The sequence below is a fragment of the Trichomycterus rosablanca genome, chromosome 4 (assembly GCF_030014385.1).
Source record: "Trichomycterus rosablanca isolate fTriRos1 chromosome 4, fTriRos1.hap1, whole genome shotgun sequence".
In the NCBI taxonomy this organism is placed as follows: Eukaryota; Metazoa; Chordata; class Actinopteri; order Siluriformes; family Trichomycteridae; genus Trichomycterus; species Trichomycterus rosablanca.
In genome coordinates, this window is record NC_085991.1 from 24,606,635 (window position 1) to 24,624,832 (window position 18,198).

Here is an 18,198-nt window from a genome sequence, read left to right on the forward strand (position 1 = left end):
TGAGATTTCAAGCGCTTGAGTTTAGATCTTAACTGTGCAAAGATTTGACCAACTGGGTGCCCAAACAGACAAAATTGGTTGTGTGTTAGGAAAGAAATGGTCAAACTGGTTCCTTATTACAACTGCAGTTTGTGGCCTCTGTTGGCTGGTTGATGTGAATGCATGAGAGATGGTTTACATTTATATTTTCGGCATTTAGCAGACATGTTTATCCAAAGCGACTTGCAGGGACAGTATATATTGTCTAAGCAATTGAAGCTCAAGGGCCCAACAGTGGCAACCTGGCAGTGGTGGGGCTTGAACCAGCGACCTTTCGGTTACTAGTTCAGTACCTTAACCACTAGGCTACAACTGCCTTGGCTGATTCATGGATAGTAGTGTGTGGTCTCTCTCTACATGATACTGCTCTGCCAGTTGCTGACAGTGCACATGTTGGAAGGGGTGCATGATAATCAGAAGCTCCTCTCGATTAAGGTAGGGGTCAGATGGTTAAAGTTTCAACTGGTGAATTGGATACAACTAGATTGGGAGGAAAAAGGAAAAGAAAGACAATAAATGTTGGGACGGGCAAATATGATTAAAAAAGTTTATAGAATACTTAAGTTACATCAATAAGCAAATGAATTGGTAATAAATTGAGTTGACAACCTACATGCAAAGTTACCTGCTGTTTACATTATTTTCAATTAATTCATTTTAATCACACATTCTGTTATCTGTTTTTCAGTCGGACAGCAACACCAGCTTTCTACGGGCTGCAAGAGCAGGAAATATTGATAAGGTTTTGGAGTACCTTAAGGGTGGTGTAGACATCAGCACTTGCAATCAGGTAAAATTTAATACATTTAACTTAATAAAGCTTGATGGATGATTAGCTATCTGATTGTTTATTTAGTTATTGGGATTTTAACGTCATGTTTTACACTTTGGTTACATTCATGACAGAAACAGTAGTTACTCATTACACAAGATTCATCAGTTCACAAGTTTTAATTTCAAACACAGTCATGGACAATTTTGTATCTCCAATTCACCTCACTTGCTTGTCTTTGGACTGTGGGAGAAAACCGGAGTTCTTGGAGGAAACTCACGCAGACATGGGGAGAACATGCAAACTCCACACAGAAAGGACCCACCTTGAAATCAAACCCAGGAGCATCTTGCTGTGAGGCGACAGTGCCACACACTAAACCACCATGCCGGCCCCTTAGAGAGCTTAAAGTTGCAACAATTTGGTCCGTTTTGGCCTCCTGGTTGTGCTGTATTTCTGTTGGTAGACTGAAGGCTTACAGTACCATGCAGCATAATTGCTACTGGGAAAATGACTGCACATTTGGTAAATAGTATTTTGTTAATCGTTTGTTAATTAAACATTTTTGTGGCTATTCTATGTGGATTCTATTTGGGCAGTTGTAGCCTAGTGGTTACGGTACTGGACTAGTAATCCAAATGTTGCCAGGTTGCCACTGTTGGGCCCTTGAGCAAGGCCCTTAGCCCTCAATTGCTTAGACAATACACTGTCAAAGTACTCTTAGTCGCTTTGGATAAAAGCATCTGCTAAAATGTAAATGTCAATATTTGGAAGCAGCATAACGACGAAGACTCTAATAAATAACTATATAATAAACTTGCTATAATCAATAATCAATAAATTAATAAGAACATGACTTATGAAGATGCTGTTTCAGTAAAGTGTACTTACCAGCAGAGTTATGAAGTAAAATGCACTGTCACTGGATTAGAGAATGTGTTGATTAGTCACTGATTTGCCAACTATCTAAATATAGCAGTACCCTTTTAGCTACACAGGATTGTGTTGGACCCAGGACCTTTTTGCTGTGAGGCAACAGAGCTACCCACTATCTGATTGTTAACAGATAGGTACTATAATCTAATTCCAGTGATTCAACATTCCAGTCATTAAGTTTGTGATATTATATGCAAGGTTTTGAAAAAAACTGGTTTACTAGCAGTTAGTTAGCTGACCTGTTAGTTTTGGGATATTACATAATATTGCAGTTATTATAGATAGATAGATAGATAGATAGATAGATAGATAGATAGATAGATAGATAGATAGATAGATAGATAGATAGATAGATAGATAGATAGATAGATAGATAGATAGATAGATAGATAGATAGATAGATAGATAGATAGATAGATACTTTATTGATCCCAAAGGAAATTAGAGAATTATGTCATATTTTGGCATGTTGTGCTGTTTGTTATGGTGGCTAAGTAGATTCGATCCCCAGGTGGGGTGGTCCTGGTACTTTCTGTGTGGTTTGCATGTTCTCCCCGTGTCCACGTGGGTTTCTTCCAGATGCTCCGGTTTCCTCCCACAGTCCAAAGACATGCAAGTGAGGTGAATTGGAGACACTAAATTGTCCATGACTGTGTTCGATATAACCTTGTGAACTGATGAATCTTGTATAATGAGTAACTATCGTTCCTGTCATGAATGTAACCAAAGTGTAAAACATGACGTTAAAATCCTAATAAACAAACAAACAAACAATCAGAGTGGGGTCATCACAGTCCACACCACCATGGACATTTCACACATTTCACAGTGTTTTGTGGCCTTGTCCTACAGAGACTGGGATTCCTCCATATTTCCTAAATCTTTTTACAATATTATGTACTGTAGATGGTAAAAGACATAACCTAACCTGCCCAGTTACATTGTTGCACGCAGTAAAGTCAAACTTTGTTAATAGTTACACAATACAATTTGGCTGGTTAGCGAAAACATTTAAAGTAATTTCTTTGTATTTTTCTTGCAGTTTTATTCTTTAGATAAATTAACCCTATGCAAATTAATATTAAACCTAAACAGTCATTTCATGCTTCCACTGACAGTGCCTCGAAGGTTGAAAAGTCATACTTGGCTGACACTGAGCAGAAGCTATTATTAGATACATGTCTCCTTCAGCTTAGCTCAATAATAATTTTTGCCTTGAGGAACATGGCTTAATCATTAGTCAATATGTGTCCATCCTAAATGACGTGACCTTTCCAGTGAAGAAGAAAGGCTTTTGTGTTCTGATTTAATCAATAGCCAAGCCTTTTTTAACACAGTGTTGCATTGCTTCAGCTGTTGTGCTAGCAGCCTGTTAAAATGATCTACTTATAAGTATTCCATTCCTTTGCCTGTCCAGTAATGGGTGCTGTAAAAATTTCCAATAGTCAATTGTAATAACTAGTAAAACAAGGTATTGCTTGGCAACAGGTGACAGTAACAGCTTGTGCTAGCTCCCAAAGGTCAGCATATCCCTAGGGTTCTTCACACTTACTAGAAAAAAAGAAAGCTGCAACCATATTGACATTTTAAGGAAACCAGCCTGGTTGTTTATAAATACTCTTGCATTAACTAGGTGATGTAATAATTTTAGTCTTCATCAAACTGAATTATAGAAGTTAAAGGACCTGCTGGTAATTTCATTGTACCATACACTTCAGAACTCAGATGTGTTCTGGTGTCCAAGTCAGTTTTGATAGCATGTTATATAGACGGTCCTAATGTTTTGGCTCATCTGTGTGTAAACCTAATAAACCCAAGTTTAAATTTTTGAATGAATATATTGTATGTTTTAAAACAAACAATACATGGTGGAAACTATATGGACACTTGAATTATGTGTATTATCATGAGATCATACACTTTCCTTGGAAGGCTTTTCCCTAGATATGGAAAAAAAACTGTAGGCATTTACTTTTATTTAGCCATGAGAAGTAGTAAGGTCAGACACTGATGTTAAGCAGTATGGCCTGGCATGTTATTTTTTGACATTCTGAAAAGTTGCTAAAAAGCGTTGAGGACATGGCTCAAATTGAACCCAACTAATCGAAAAATGCCTTCATTCAGGTAGGTAGCATTCTCTGATAACACTACTTCATTACACAGACAAAAGTTTGTTATAAACCTGCCATATTTAATTGTTAAAATTTGACAAGTGCTATAAGTAACTACAGAGGTGCATTTCCTGAAGAAAATCAGAGTGTGATTTCAGCAATGGCAGGTCAGCGGATGTGCAAATCCAAAAATTGCTTACAAGCCGCGGTGTCATCAACATTTCATGCTTAAATAAACATAGTAGTGCAAAATTGTGTCATGGCAAGGAAATTAAATCCCACGGGTTTAACAATGTCAAAAACATTTACTTACCTGGCACATCTTATTAAAGAAATGCATTACTAAAAACTATACATGACATAGAATCCATTGTAACACCTTTATTAGAATTTTACATGTTTTATTTAAGTTTTGTTTAAGTGTGATTGATTCCTAGAACTTAATAATGTACATACACTTACTCTATTGATCCATTAGTGCATACAACTTGTAGAGTTAGCACAAAAAAAAAAAAAAAAAGAATATTAATAAATATCGGCAATTGTTTCTTAACAATTTAATGTAATGAACAACTTAACAATTTAATGTTATGAATGTGCTATAAAGGCCCATTGTAGATACCATTAATAGTGTATCTTTCAGATCATGAGAGATTGCTATTATTACACCTTTATTAATATATCAGGGCATTGACCTGTAAAAACAAAGTATATTAGAAACCGCACCATGGAAACAGTGTGGTAAACACCAATCACATGCCACATTCTGTCTGCCATGTTGGGTACTCTTTCACTATCCACTATCATGAAGTAACCAGCTATTTCTAATTATTTAACAGAACAAAAGCAGTTGGGCAGTAGCCCAGAACAGATATGAGCAATGATTTTAAAAGAACAGTTTAGTGCAAGAGATTATTGCATACTGAATTAATTGTTAATAAAAACTGATTAATTTAAATTTAATTATTAGGGAAAATTACGGGAGCCTGTTTTTCCACAATATGGTATTTGTAGAATTTCCAGGACGGGAGGCTTGGGTGTAAGAAGAACTTTGAGAACTTGTATTTTATAGTAATAAATTGTGTTTGTACTGGTCATTTTCTCCATGCTCTTTCTATTTACTACTATGTGGGCAGCGGTGAAGTCCTGGAATGGCATTTGAAACACTAGAATCATGACCTATATGCCAAGTTAATTTAGTCACTGTTAGGTGAATGACTTGCTGCAATACAAAAGCTAATTCTGCCAAACTTTCTTGCATAAGATACAGATTGTTCATAAAATAGGTAATGTGATATGTAATGCAATTTACAGAATCAAATGATTAACATATTGTTTTATTCTTTGTTAAAATAGTTGCTGAATAGAACTTTTTTTCTATGCACTGTCTCTGTTTATGAATGTGATTGTTGATTAACCAGAGTACCTCAATTCAATCTCTTGGCCTTTAATGCATTCAGTACTACTCAAACATCTTTGTGTAATTGTTTAAATCCTAATCCAGTGTTAAAAAACCCCCGAATGTTTTATGTAAGTACATGTCAAATTAACATAAATATTTGGCACCAATCTATTTCATTTTAGATTTTACTTCATTACTTATTAAAGCTTACCTGTCTGATGCAAATCACTATGAAGATTATGGAAAACTTATTAATGTTGTGTATAAGGTTTTACAGGACAGTGCAGTTGGGGAAAGGGGGGTTGCTAATCGGGATAAGGATTAGAGGATTATGCAATAGGTATTGTGCAATCCTGCTGTTTTTTATGTATAACATTATACATTTTACACAGTGGAAATGATTTGATCTTGTGATTGTGTTTAGATTAAGGGGTGTTAATTTGCTAATGTAAATGTGTATTTGTACTTTTACATAACCCTGAGCATGCTCTAGAATGTTCTTTTCTTTTTTTTAAAAGTATTTTTTAATGTAATTTAATCCTCTCAACATTTATTTTCTTACTGTCAACTTGTGCTGACATTCTTATTTAATCAGTCTGTGTGACCATGAAAACATGTCCACTCAAAACCTTGTACACCTGCCATAAACTATGTCATGTTTATAATCAGTCACATGTGCATCTGGCTGTGCTTGTAGCATCGGCAAGTCTGATCATAGCTATATACACCGATCAGGCATAACATTAAAACAACCTTCTTGTTTCTACTCTCACTGTCCATTTGATCAGCTCCACTTACCATATAGGAGCACTTTGTAGTTCTACAATTACTGCCTGTAGTCCATCTGTTGCTGCTGGAGTTTTTAAACACCTCACTGTCACTGCTGGACTGAGAATAGTCCACCAACCAAAAATATCCAGCCAACAGCGCCCCGTAGGCAGCGCCCTGTGTCCACTGATGATGGTCTAGGAGATGACCAACTCAAACAGCAGCAATAGATGAGCGATCGTCTCTGACTTTACATCCGCAAGGTGGACCAACTAGGTAGGAGTGTCTAATAGAGTGGACAGTGAGTGGACACGGTATTTAAAAACTCCAGCAGCGCTGCTGTGTCTGATCCACCCATACCAGCACAACACACACTATTGTTTGTTTGTTTATTAAGATTTTAACGTCATGTTTTACACTTTGGTTACATTCATGACAGGAACGGTAGTTACTCATTACACAAGGTTCATCACTTCACAAGGTTGTATCAAACACAGTCATGGACAATTTTGTATCTCCAATTCACCTCACTTGCATGTCTTTGGACTGTGGGAGAAAACCGGAGCACCCGGAGGAAACCCACGCGGACACGGGGAGAACATGCAAACTCCACACAGAAAAGACTCAGACCGCCCCACCCGGGGAACGAACCCAGGACTTTCTTGCTGTGAGGTGACAGTGATACCCACTGAGCCACCATGCCGCCCCAACACACACTAACACACCACCACCATGTCATTATCACTGCAGTGCTTAGAATGATCCACCACCTAAATAATACCTGTTCTGTGGTGGTCCTGTGGGGTCCTGACTATTGAAGAACAGGGTGAAAGCAGGCTAAAAAAAAGTATGTAGAGAAACAGATGGACTACAGTCAGTAATTGTAGAACAACAAAGTGCTTCTTATGGTAAGTGGAGCTGATAAAATGGACAGTGAGTGTAGAAACCAGGAGGGGGTTTTAATGTTATATATACATAAGAATTATCTATGTAAATGTATTTAGTATCATCTTGATTTGGGGCGAGTGATAGCTCAGTGGTTAAGGTACTGGACTAGTAAACAGAAGGTTGCCGGTTCAAGCCCTGCCACCACCAAGTTGCCACTGTTGGGTCCCTGAGCAAGGCCCTTAACCCTCAATTGCTCATCGTGTTCTGCTCATTGTGTGAGTCGCTTTGGATAAAAGCGTCTGCTAAATGCTGAAAATGTAAATCTTTGATGGTGTCCTTTACAGCATTGCAATAAAGATGTCACACATTTAGACTTTCCTAGTATAATTTAATTTTAATTATTTTAAATAACATGGACACAGGGGAAATAAGAATAACTCCAAGGAACAAAATAATAAAAACACATAGCATTATTTATATTAAGAGCCTGATAAGCAACAGGGCCACGTCATGCTTCAGTTAAAATTTGATCTTTCTCTCATGCATGGACTAAAGCACATAAATGATATCCGCCACGTCTCCTCTGATATTTCCTTTTCTCTTATTAACATTGGAGTTGTACATTTGCCTGTCAGGAAACACATTAGGCATATTAGGAAATGGATGATGAGGTGCACCAAAATGGTGCTTACATTTTGTTTGTCCTTTTTTTCTCTCACTATGTTTTATTCTGATTACTGTGGATTGATTTGTGAATGTTGTGTGCTTGTTTGCACAGAATGGACTTAATGCTCTGCATTTAGCAGCCAAAGAGGGACATGTAGATCTCGTTCAGGAGCTGCTGGAGAAAGGAGCCTCAGTGGACTCTGCAACCAAGGTGAGTTCCTCCTGAGCAATTTTTTATTATTACAAAAAAAGTTTCATATTAAAAGTCCTCATTTGGGGCGCTCAGGTGGCGCAGCTGTAAAACACGCTAGCACACCAGAACTGACATTTCAAACTCATTGATTTTAAGCTCTGCCATCCGGCTGGGCTGGGTGCCTATATATAAAACGATTGGCTGTTTTTCATACAGGGAGGGAAAACCTGCATAAAGACTTCTCATAACTGAGGCAATTACGTCCTCTGACAGATTGATGCTGCCTGCGCGGGGTTGAGGGATAATGAGGATCAGGGTGTGGCTCTCTGTACACAAAGCTGGTCAGCATATGAACTCGCCTCGTGCACGTGGAAAGATGCAGTCAGCTGCACACGTGTCAGAGGGCCACTCAGTGTGCCAGTCTTATTCAGGTGCTCTCCTCATTCAGGGCGGGGATCGGCATCAGGAGAGAGGAAGCATAATGCAATTGGGTAATTGGATGCGCTAAAAAGTATTTAAAGTCACATCCATAAGTCAGAGATTATAGATTTGTACTACACCCATGCTACATAGTAATATTAAAGTAATATGCAGAACATACTGCATGTCATTTTAATGGTAGAGATTTAACAAGCACTTCCATCGTTACCTCCTGTGCAACATTACAGCCATCTATATAGGTATATACAGTGTATCACAAAAGTGAGTACACCTCTCACATTTCTGCAGATATTTAAGTATATCTTTTCATGGGACAACACTGACAAAATGACACTTTGACACAATGAAAAGTAGTCTGTGTGCAGCTTATATAACAGTGTAAATTTATTCTTCCCTCAAAATAACTCAATATACAGCCATTAATGTCTAAACCACCGGCAACAAAAGTGAGTACACCCCTTAGTGAAAGTTCCTGAAGTGTCAATATTTTGTGTGGCCACCATTATTTCCCAGAACTGCCTTAACTCTCCTGGGCATGGAGTTTACCAGAGCTTCACAGGTTGCCACTGGAATGCTTTTCCACTCCTCCATGACGACATCACGGAGCTGACGGATATTCGAGACTTTGCGCTCCTCCACCTTCCGCTTGAGGATGCCCCAAAGATGTTCTATTGGGTTTAGGTCTGGAGACATGCTTGGCCAGTCCATCACCTTTACCCTCAGCCTCTTCAATAAAGCAGTGGTCGTCTTAGAGGTGTGTTTGGGGTCATTATCATGCTGGAACACTGCCCTGCGACCCAGTTTCCGGAGGGAGGGGATCATGCTCTGCTTCAGTATTTCACAGTACATATTGGAGTTCATGTGTCCCTCAATGAAATGTAACTCCGCAACACCTGCTGCACTCATGCAGCCCCAGACCATGGCATTCCCCCCACCATGCTTGACTGTAGGCATGACACACTTATCTTTGTACTCCTCACCTGATTGCCGCCACACATGCTTGAGACCATCTGAACCAAACAAATTAATCTTGGTCTCATCAGACCATAGGACATGGTTCCAGTAATCCAAAGTGTCCTTTGTTGACATGTCTTCAGCAAACTGTTTGCGGGCTTTCTTGTGTAGAGACTTCAGAAGAGGCTTCCTTCTGGGGTGACAGCCATGCAGACCAATTTGATGTATTGTGCGGCGTATGGTCTGAGCACTGACAGGCTGACCCCCCACCTTTTCAATCTCTGCAGCAATGCTGACAGCACTCCTGCGCCTATCTTTCAAAGACAGCAGTTGGATGTGACGCTGAGCACGTGCACTCAGCTTCTTTGGACGACCAACGCGAGGTCTGTTCTGAGTGGACCCTGCTCTTTTAAAACGCTGGATGATCTTGACCACTGTGCTGCAGCTCAGTTTCAGGGTGTTGGCAATCTTCTTGTAGCCTTGGCCATCTTCATGTAGCGCAACAATTCGTCTTTTAAGATCCTCAGAGAGTTCTTTGCCATGAGGTGCCATGTTGGAACTTTCAGTGACCAGTATGAGAGAGTGTGAGAGCTGTACTACTAAATTGAACACACCTGCTCACTATGCACACCTGAGACCTAGTAACACTAACGAGTCACATGACATTTTGGAGGGAAAATGACAAGCAGTGCTCAATTTGGACATTTAGGGGTGTAGTCTCTTAGGGGTGTACTCACTTTTGTTGCCAGTGGTTTAGACATTAATGGCTGTATATTGAGTTATTTTGAGGGAAGAATACATTTACACTGTTATATAAGCTGCACACAGACTACTTTTCATTGTGTCAAAGTGTCATTTTGTCAGTGTTGTCCCATGAAAAGATATACTTAAATATCTGCAGAAATGTGAGGGGTGTACTCACTTTTGTGATACACTGTATATACTCATTTGGTGGGACTCTTCAATTGTTAGGAAAAGGTTATGTATCATTGTATACAAGGGCCTTGGGTTAAATGCTCATAGGCTAGTTTTGGGGTGTGTCATGTGAGCACTGTTCAAGTGGAATAAAATGGACTTGAGTGGTATACCATGACTCATACAATGGTGAGCTAATGTGGGATTTCACTGTGGTTTATTATTACAGTGGTGGCTCAACACATCATGACTAAAACTGACATGTTAAACATGTTCAGTATTTTTTTATGATCAGATAAGATTGTTAATATGTTTTTGTGTACAAGTTTAATGTTCTTTCAATCTTGTTTTTATTCTGCTGCATCATGACCTTTCAATTTAATTAAAATGGGCTGTGGTTAAGGGGAAACTTACTTTTTTATACAAGGGCATGGAATACCTTGTCTCTTAATTAAATAAAAGTATGTTTTATGAAACGCGTTTTTTGTAATTTTATGTTTAATTATCTAAAATTAATTCTGTGTGCAAAATACTCTCAAAAAGCAATCAGAAAGAGGGTAATTACTTTTGCATACTACAATATACCTATTCATCCTAAGTTTTGTTCCTAATATTTAAGTCTTGTATGGTTTCTTTTGTAAACAAGAATACCCAACACTTGTATTTAGCTGTAGTAATTACAGATGTGGTGGATATATTTATTTTTAGACAAGCGTCACCTTGTACGTGTCAGTAAATGATAGATGTCTCCCTGAATTTAATCCGCATGTCACATGATCAGTGAGTAACATTTGTCACTGCACTGCAATGCCACACAGAGTTGCCAGAGATATTAGAAATAAATTTACTGTCAGACATAAGAGCTAGATGAACTTAAGTTTCCTTTATGTATTACAACTGCGTTATCATGATGTTCAATTGCTGAAGCTTTTTTACTTGTTTAATAAAAAGAAATGTGTAACTGCCACCATTCTGATTGCCTCTTAATGCAGTTTTAACTGAATTATTTTAGATCTGTAAAGGTTGGATTACAAGATTTAGCTATAAGCTTAACAATATTTTCATTCAAAAAGTGCCAAGACATTAGGACCACCCCCCATAAATGTGCATTACATGGCTTTTTCTTACAGTTGTATTTTATAACTGATGTATTAAATGTTGGGCTAATGTTGGGCTCAGCTCACGTTGAACACAGCAGATATCCCACCTGCAGGCTCTGCAAGGTCAGTGTACTAGGGTTGAGAACTCCCAGTTCTTTTTTTAATTCTTGCCAGCTCTTATACTGACATTTTTTTAAATCTTTTTTCTGGGAAAAAGACCATAACCAAACCGCCCTGGATGGGCAAGCTCCTGTGGACTAGAGTAGACTTCACAAATGTATCCATTGTACATGGGCTTTTTCTTTTAAAGCTGAGAGTTTCTGGCAAGTAGCTGGGGTGGTTTTAACTCAGCTTTCACCTTTTTTATTTATCTTTTGTAGTCATGCATGGGCTTATTGCTGATGTGCCTGTGGGGCTAACACATGAAAGTTTTCTGACATTGGCAGCATGTCCCTGTGTGACGAACATCCTTCTTGTATATTTCGGGTAAACATGTAGTGTGATGCCCTCTATGTTGACTTACATGCTCTTCTATCTGTTGCATTTTTGCGAATGTTGAGGGTTTTTTTTGTTGTTTTTTTCTTTAGTTCCATTATTTTGGCCATTTAGTTTTTTAGTTGTCAGTTTTCTCTTTTCTGTTTGTGGCTCATTAGCCACAGTGTTGTTTTTCCTCAGTTAAGTACTATGCAGTGGGGTTCACTTTATGCAATCTTGCTAACACGTTACTATTTCATTATGGTACAGTGACAGGACCCAATATAAAAATGTATTGCAACATAAATGTACATAAAAATACTGTGTATCAACACTATGTAATTAAATAAAAAATGTATTAAGACAAAACATTTTACGTAGCCTTTAAGTATTTTTTATGCACTTATGGATGAATTTGGTATTAAATACCTTAGCTATTAAACTGTGAACTTGGTCATTTTAGTTAAATGGCTTAAAATGTTTCTGTTCATATGAAACAGATGAGATTTGGTTTGTTTATTCAGTATGATATCAAAACGTCAGCTTTAACTGATATGTTTGTTTGAATGATTCTGATGACTTGGATTGTGTTTGACCCACAGAAAGGGAACTCAGCTCTCCACATCGCCTCTTTAGCAGGACAGGGCGAGGTGGTAAAGATTCTGGTTAAAAAGGGAGCAGATATTAACTCACAGTCACAGGTGAGATTATATGTCAGCTTTTGTTGAAACAATTATATATTAATATATTATTTTGCTTTTTATTATTTTTTTTATTAATGCCCCTTGAATTGTTGTACTGTTACAGAATGGCTTTACTCCTCTATACATGGCTGCTCAAGAAAACCATCTGGATGTGGTCCGCTATCTCTTGGAAAATGGTGGAAACCAGAGCACAGCAACAGAGGTAAAACATAAAAAGACCAGAGATGTTTTTTACTCTTCTGACTTATACTTTGCAGGTTTGCAGGATGTTTATTTTCTGGGCAGCTTATAAAACTGGATTATCTTGGTGATTATGATGGTGTGCTATAAATTTTGTCCTTGTTTAGTTAAAATATTTGGTGTCTTCCCACAAAAATGTGTTGCCAGTGTAGAAAACCATTATTAATTTATTTTTGGTTATATTTTTTTAACTTATATAGACATAGCTTAATGTACGCCATGTCAGCCATAACATTAAAACCACCTCCCTGTTTCTACACTCACTTTCTACCCACTTTGTAGTTCTACAATTACTGACTGTAGTCCATTTGTTTCTCTGCATGCTTTGTTAGCCTCCTTTCATGCTGTTTTTCAATGGTCAGGACTCTCCCAGGACCACTACAGAGTAGGCATTATTTGGGTGGTGGTTGGGTATGTAGAGAAACGGATGGACTACAGTCAGTAATTGTAGAACTACAAAGTGCTCCTATATGGTAAGTGGAGCTGATAAAATGGACAGTGTGGTTTTAATGTTATGGCTGATTAGTGTATTTACTAACGGTGTTTTATGACCTGGATGCTTTATGGATTAATCCTCATTTTGGATAATGTGTAATTAACCTGACTTCATGTCTGTTTTTCAGGATGGTTTCACCCCATTGGCCATTGCTTTACAGCAAGGTCATAATCAGGTGGTCTCAGTCCTTCTGGAGAACGATACTAAGGGTAAAGTGCGTCTGCCTGCCTTACATATCGCCGCACGCAAGGACGACACTAAATCAGCTGCTCTGCTGCTGCAGAACGACCACAATGCTGATGTCCAGTCTAAGGTAGAAAACAGGGGACTGGGTTGCACTGGGGCTTAGCTAGTTAACTTGTGCATTTGTCTTTTGAATGTGAGAAGAATATAAATATGCATGTTTGGAAATGGTGTTAAATTAAATCTTTGAAATGATAGGTGCTCTAACAGCATCTTGTCCTTTTGTCTCTTTAAACTCTCTTGTAAATCTTGATGCCTCTTGTTGGAATCTGATCAAGTGCTAGTGTTTCATCATGATTTCCATTATGTGTCATGTTGTATTGTGCTCGTTTGTTAGATTTTGTCTCTGTCTCCATCTCTTTCTGTGTCTTTCCTCTCCAGTCTCAGTGTGCCTGTATCCTGTGTCTTCATCCTGATACTATTCGGGTTTCTCTTTTTTTCTCTTTTAATCCATCATTTACTTCTACCAGTTAGAACACTGCATGCTTTGCTATGGAATAAACGTATGCAAAATATGTATACTTAATATGAATTTTCTGTAAAGATCAAGTCAAAAAAGGAAAAATTGGATGCATGTAAGGAAAATATACATTTTTCTCTGGAAATGACTATTGACACAACAAACATAGGACCAAATATTCTGTATATTTAATGTGTTTATACCATACAAATGGCTAAATATGCTTAATGTTTATGTTTTTTGTTTAGTTTTATTGGTGTTTAAAACCTATTTTTAATTTCCACTGAACTATATAGCTAAGTGTTTGTGTTAAACATCCTATATCAAAACCATAGACATTTATATGAATTTGCTTTACTTTGCAGCCTTCATTCCTCTGGGAGGGGATGTCACAAGATTTAGTCTGTGGGAATACACTGATCAGCCATAACATTAAAACCACCTCCTTGTTTCTACACTCACTGTCCATTTTATCAGCTCCACTTACCATATAGGAGCACTTTGTAGTTCTACAATTACGGACTGTAATTTGTTAACCCCCGTTCACTCTGTTTTTCAATGGTCAGGACCCCCACAGGACCACCACAGAGCAGGTATTATTTAGGTGGTGGATCATTCTCAGCACTGCAGTGACACTGACATGGTGGTGGTGTGTTAGTGTGTGTTGTGCTGTTATGAGTGGATCAGACCCAGCAGCGCTGCTGGAGTTTTTAAATATCATGTCCACTCACTGACACTCCTACCTAATTGGTCCACCGTGTAGATGTAAAGTCAGAGACGATCGCTCATCTATTGCTGCTGTTTGAGTTGGTCATCTTCTAGACCTTCATCAGTGGTCACAGGACGCTGCCCACGGGGCGATGTTGGCTGGATATTTTTGGTTGGTGGACTATTCTCAGTCCAGCAGTGACAGTGAGGGGTTTAAAAACTCCATCAGCATTGCTGTGTCTGATCCACTCATAACAGCACAACACACACTAACACACCACCACCATGTCAGTGTCACTGCAGTGCTGAGAATGATCCACCACCTAAATAATATCTACTCTGTAGTAGTCCTGGGAGAGTTCTGACCATTGCAGAACAGCATGAAAGTAGGCTAACAAAGCATGCAGAGAAACAGATGGACTACAGTCAGTAATTGTGGAACTACAAAGTGCTCCTATATGGCAAGGAGGTGGTTTGAATGTTATGGCTGATCAGTGTATGTGCCTATTGTAAAGGAAAAAGCCAAGCTCACATTTGACGTTTTACTTCATCCCAAAGGTGTTGAATGGGTTGAGGTCAGGGCTGTATGCAGGCCACCAGAATTCGACCACACCAAGCCAGTCGATGTTTCAATTCATCCCAAAGGTGTTGGTTGAATGGGCTGAGGTCAGGGCTGTCAAATAAACTACAGGCTTTGTTTGCCTCAGATCATTTTTGATTTAAAAAAACCCCCCATGACATCCATGGTTCATCTGCAATCTAACAACTATAAGAAACATGAGGAGTAAAGCTAACACAGCATTCTAAAATAACAAAACCATACCAACAGTAAAACATGGTGGAAGTAGTGTATTGTTGTGGTGATGCTTAGCTGCTTCATGGCTTGGGCAACTTGCCATAATAGGCAAACCAATAATGTCTGGTCATTAACCTATGATCTGTAGCTCAAGTGCTATTGGGTTATGCAACAACACAATGCACCTAAGCACAAGAGCTAGTCCACCACCAAATGCCTAGTCAAAGATGATGTGGCAAGAGCTTAACCAGACAGTTCATTGTGTCTAAATTAAAGCACCTTTTTTTGTTAAACTGTTTATTTATATATTTTTTATTCCAAATAGGAAAATAGATTTGTGTCCTTGCATTACATAATTCCAAAAACAATGATTAAATCGGAAAATATAGGAAACCACAATATATAAAGTATTAAAATAATATTTACAAAGAAAAATGAGAACTGTGCATGCAGAATTGAATACTCATGTGTGAATGTGTGCAAGTGGGTGAAATGTAACAGTACTATTTCCCCTTCATGTTTATCGCTGCTACAGATGATGGTTAATAGGACTACTGAGGTAGAGATAATTTTCTAGTTCTTAACCTGTTTTTATTAATAGTTTATTAATGTCTTGCTTGTATAATGTGTACCAATGCATGTGATTTTTTATTTTCTTTTTACTTTCTAATATATTTTACTTTGCGGCTAGATTTTGAACAATTTAAGTGTCAGATCAAATTGTTTAAATGTATCAGCTTGTACTATATGTTGTATTACACTTGTTGTGCTTTCCCAAAACTGCCACATTTCATTGTTTTTATTCTGCTTTGGTTATCATGTTCAAATGTTAATGTTACAAAATTACAAAATGACATAGGATAAAATAAAGCAGACTATGTTCATCCTCCAAATGTAAACCAGGTTTACACTTCAAGCTATAAAAATAGTAGACTCATTAGGAAGAATAGTCATTTAATAGGCTCAGTATATTGGAACTGCAGTCAGAATGCAGTACTGTATGGCATTGACAGTGAAAGTGCAGGTGTGAATGTTTAAATGGTTTGCAATTGTAGTTATAAACAATTGTACAAGCAAACCTGTTTAAGTTTGTTCACTACATGGGATCATTATTGATGTAATTTATCACCACATGACCCAGAACAATCTAGTGTGAATAGCCTAAATAAATACATGTAAAAATTTTATTTAATATTAGTTATTCATCTTGAATGCCCTAGAAAAATATCATTAAGATTTTAAAAATCTAATGTAAAAATCTTTTACACGCCACTCAGGTGGCGCAGCGGTAAACTCGTCGGTTTTAAACTAAGCTCTGCTGTCTGGATGGGCTGTGCGGCTACATGAACAACGATTGGCTTGTTGTTCATACAGGGTGGGAAAAGCCGGATGGGGACCTCATAACTGATGCAATTACGACCTCTGCTGGCTGATTGATGGCGTCTGCACAGAGTTAAGGGATAATGCAATCAGAGTGTGGCACTTCTTACACAAAGCTGATCTGCATATGAACTCGCCTCTTGCAGGTGAAAAGATGCAGTCGGCTACTGCAAATGTGTCGGAAGGGGGCGTGTGACAGTTTTGCTCTCCTCAATCAGGGCGGGGGTCAGCACCAGTAGAGAGGAAGCATAACGCAATTGGGTAATAATTGGACGTGCTAAAAATCAGGAGAAAAACGGAGTAAATGCATTAAAAAAATCTTTTACGCTACCATCAAATGGCGATTTGTAGTATTTATATTTTATATTGGTCAAAACATAACTTAGAAGCAATAGGCTTGGTTTTAAACCAAAAGTACAAATTTAACATTTTGGGTTTCCTTCTTCTTTACAATACAAGCTATCTTCAGTTTTTTTTACCAATCCGACACAAACACTTTGTATATCACTAAAAGTATTGGTAAGGGCAATAATATATGAAGAAAATGACTTGTTCTCTGTAAATAATACAATTCCTAAAATAGAGTTGTACTGTATTAAATGCAATATTTTGATTTGTATTTGTGTTTGCATGCTACTTTTCTTTACGTTTTTAACCAGATCCTAAATATTTGCAATCAGTATGGCTGTGATAATCTGATAATATTGCAGTGCATAGCATGTTGCACTACATGAATTTGAGTTTGCACCAGCTTTGAATGTGTCTCACATAGTCAATGTATCCTTCACACTTTTGTAAATGATGTTTTTACATTAAATCGGACCGTGACTTTCAGAACGGAAAGGTAAGGCCAGTATTTCATTTCAGATTGCTCAGCCAATCACTACCTTCCTACATGCATTATCTCATTTGATTACTGATAGGAACTTTAGTGGAATAATGCTCCATTTCATTCTTCTGATGCTTCTTTTTATTCTGGACTGATGCTTTCTTTCCTTTTTTTTTCCTTCCCTCTATTCTGCAAAACTGTATATTTACCAAAATGTAGTGCATATTCTTGCTTATGTGCTCTCTGCTTTTGTTTATTTTATAATTTTTACTATTTGGTTTTGCATGCCTGTTTCTGACCTTCAATATCCTTGTGGAAGTGCACTGTGTTTATAATGGTTCCTTGTTTTTTAAGAACTGCTATTATTTTTGATCATTAAACAAATTGTACTTCTTTCTATATATTATCAGTATTAAAAATCCATGTCCTGATATGCAATGTCATGTTTGCAGCATGCCACTACACTAGAAAAAGCATTTGGTCAGGGATGCATTTTTAAAGTGGAAAGCCAATCCTTTCAAAAAGTGCAGATCTAAAATTGAAACTGTGCTGTGCTTTTAAGCTCATCAGAACAGATTGATTGTTGCGGTCATAAATAGTTCTCAAATCAGCACTTAGTGAGAGTGTGGCTTTTCAGCAGTTCAGTGTGGGATTAAAGAATGATTTGTTAAGTGTGTTGTTCC

General features: G+C 37.8%; 1 protein-coding gene across 21 annotated transcripts in view; it reads left to right on the top strand.

Annotated features, from left to right (window-relative positions):
* The window catches only part of ank2b (ankyrin 2b, neuronal), a 206,401-nt gene that overhangs the window by 102,587 nt on the left and 85,616 nt on the right, over positions 1-18,198 (top strand). For 16 of the 21 annotated variants that reach the window (XM_062994040.1, XM_062994039.1, XM_062994034.1 and 13 more), the window contains exons 2-7: positions 728-829; positions 7,695-7,793; positions 12,262-12,360; positions 12,467-12,565; positions 13,227-13,412; positions 15,842-15,865. In XM_062994040.1, the coding sequence (XP_062850110.1) occupies positions 728-829; positions 7,695-7,793; positions 12,262-12,360; positions 12,467-12,565; positions 13,227-13,412; positions 15,842-15,865 (609 nt within the window). The remainder of the gene's footprint in view (positions 1-727; positions 830-7,694; positions 7,794-12,261; positions 12,361-12,466; positions 12,566-13,226; positions 13,413-15,841; positions 15,866-18,198) is intronic. The other 5 variants (XM_062994035.1, XM_062994055.1, XM_062994038.1 and 2 more) reach the window with 1 other exon arrangement.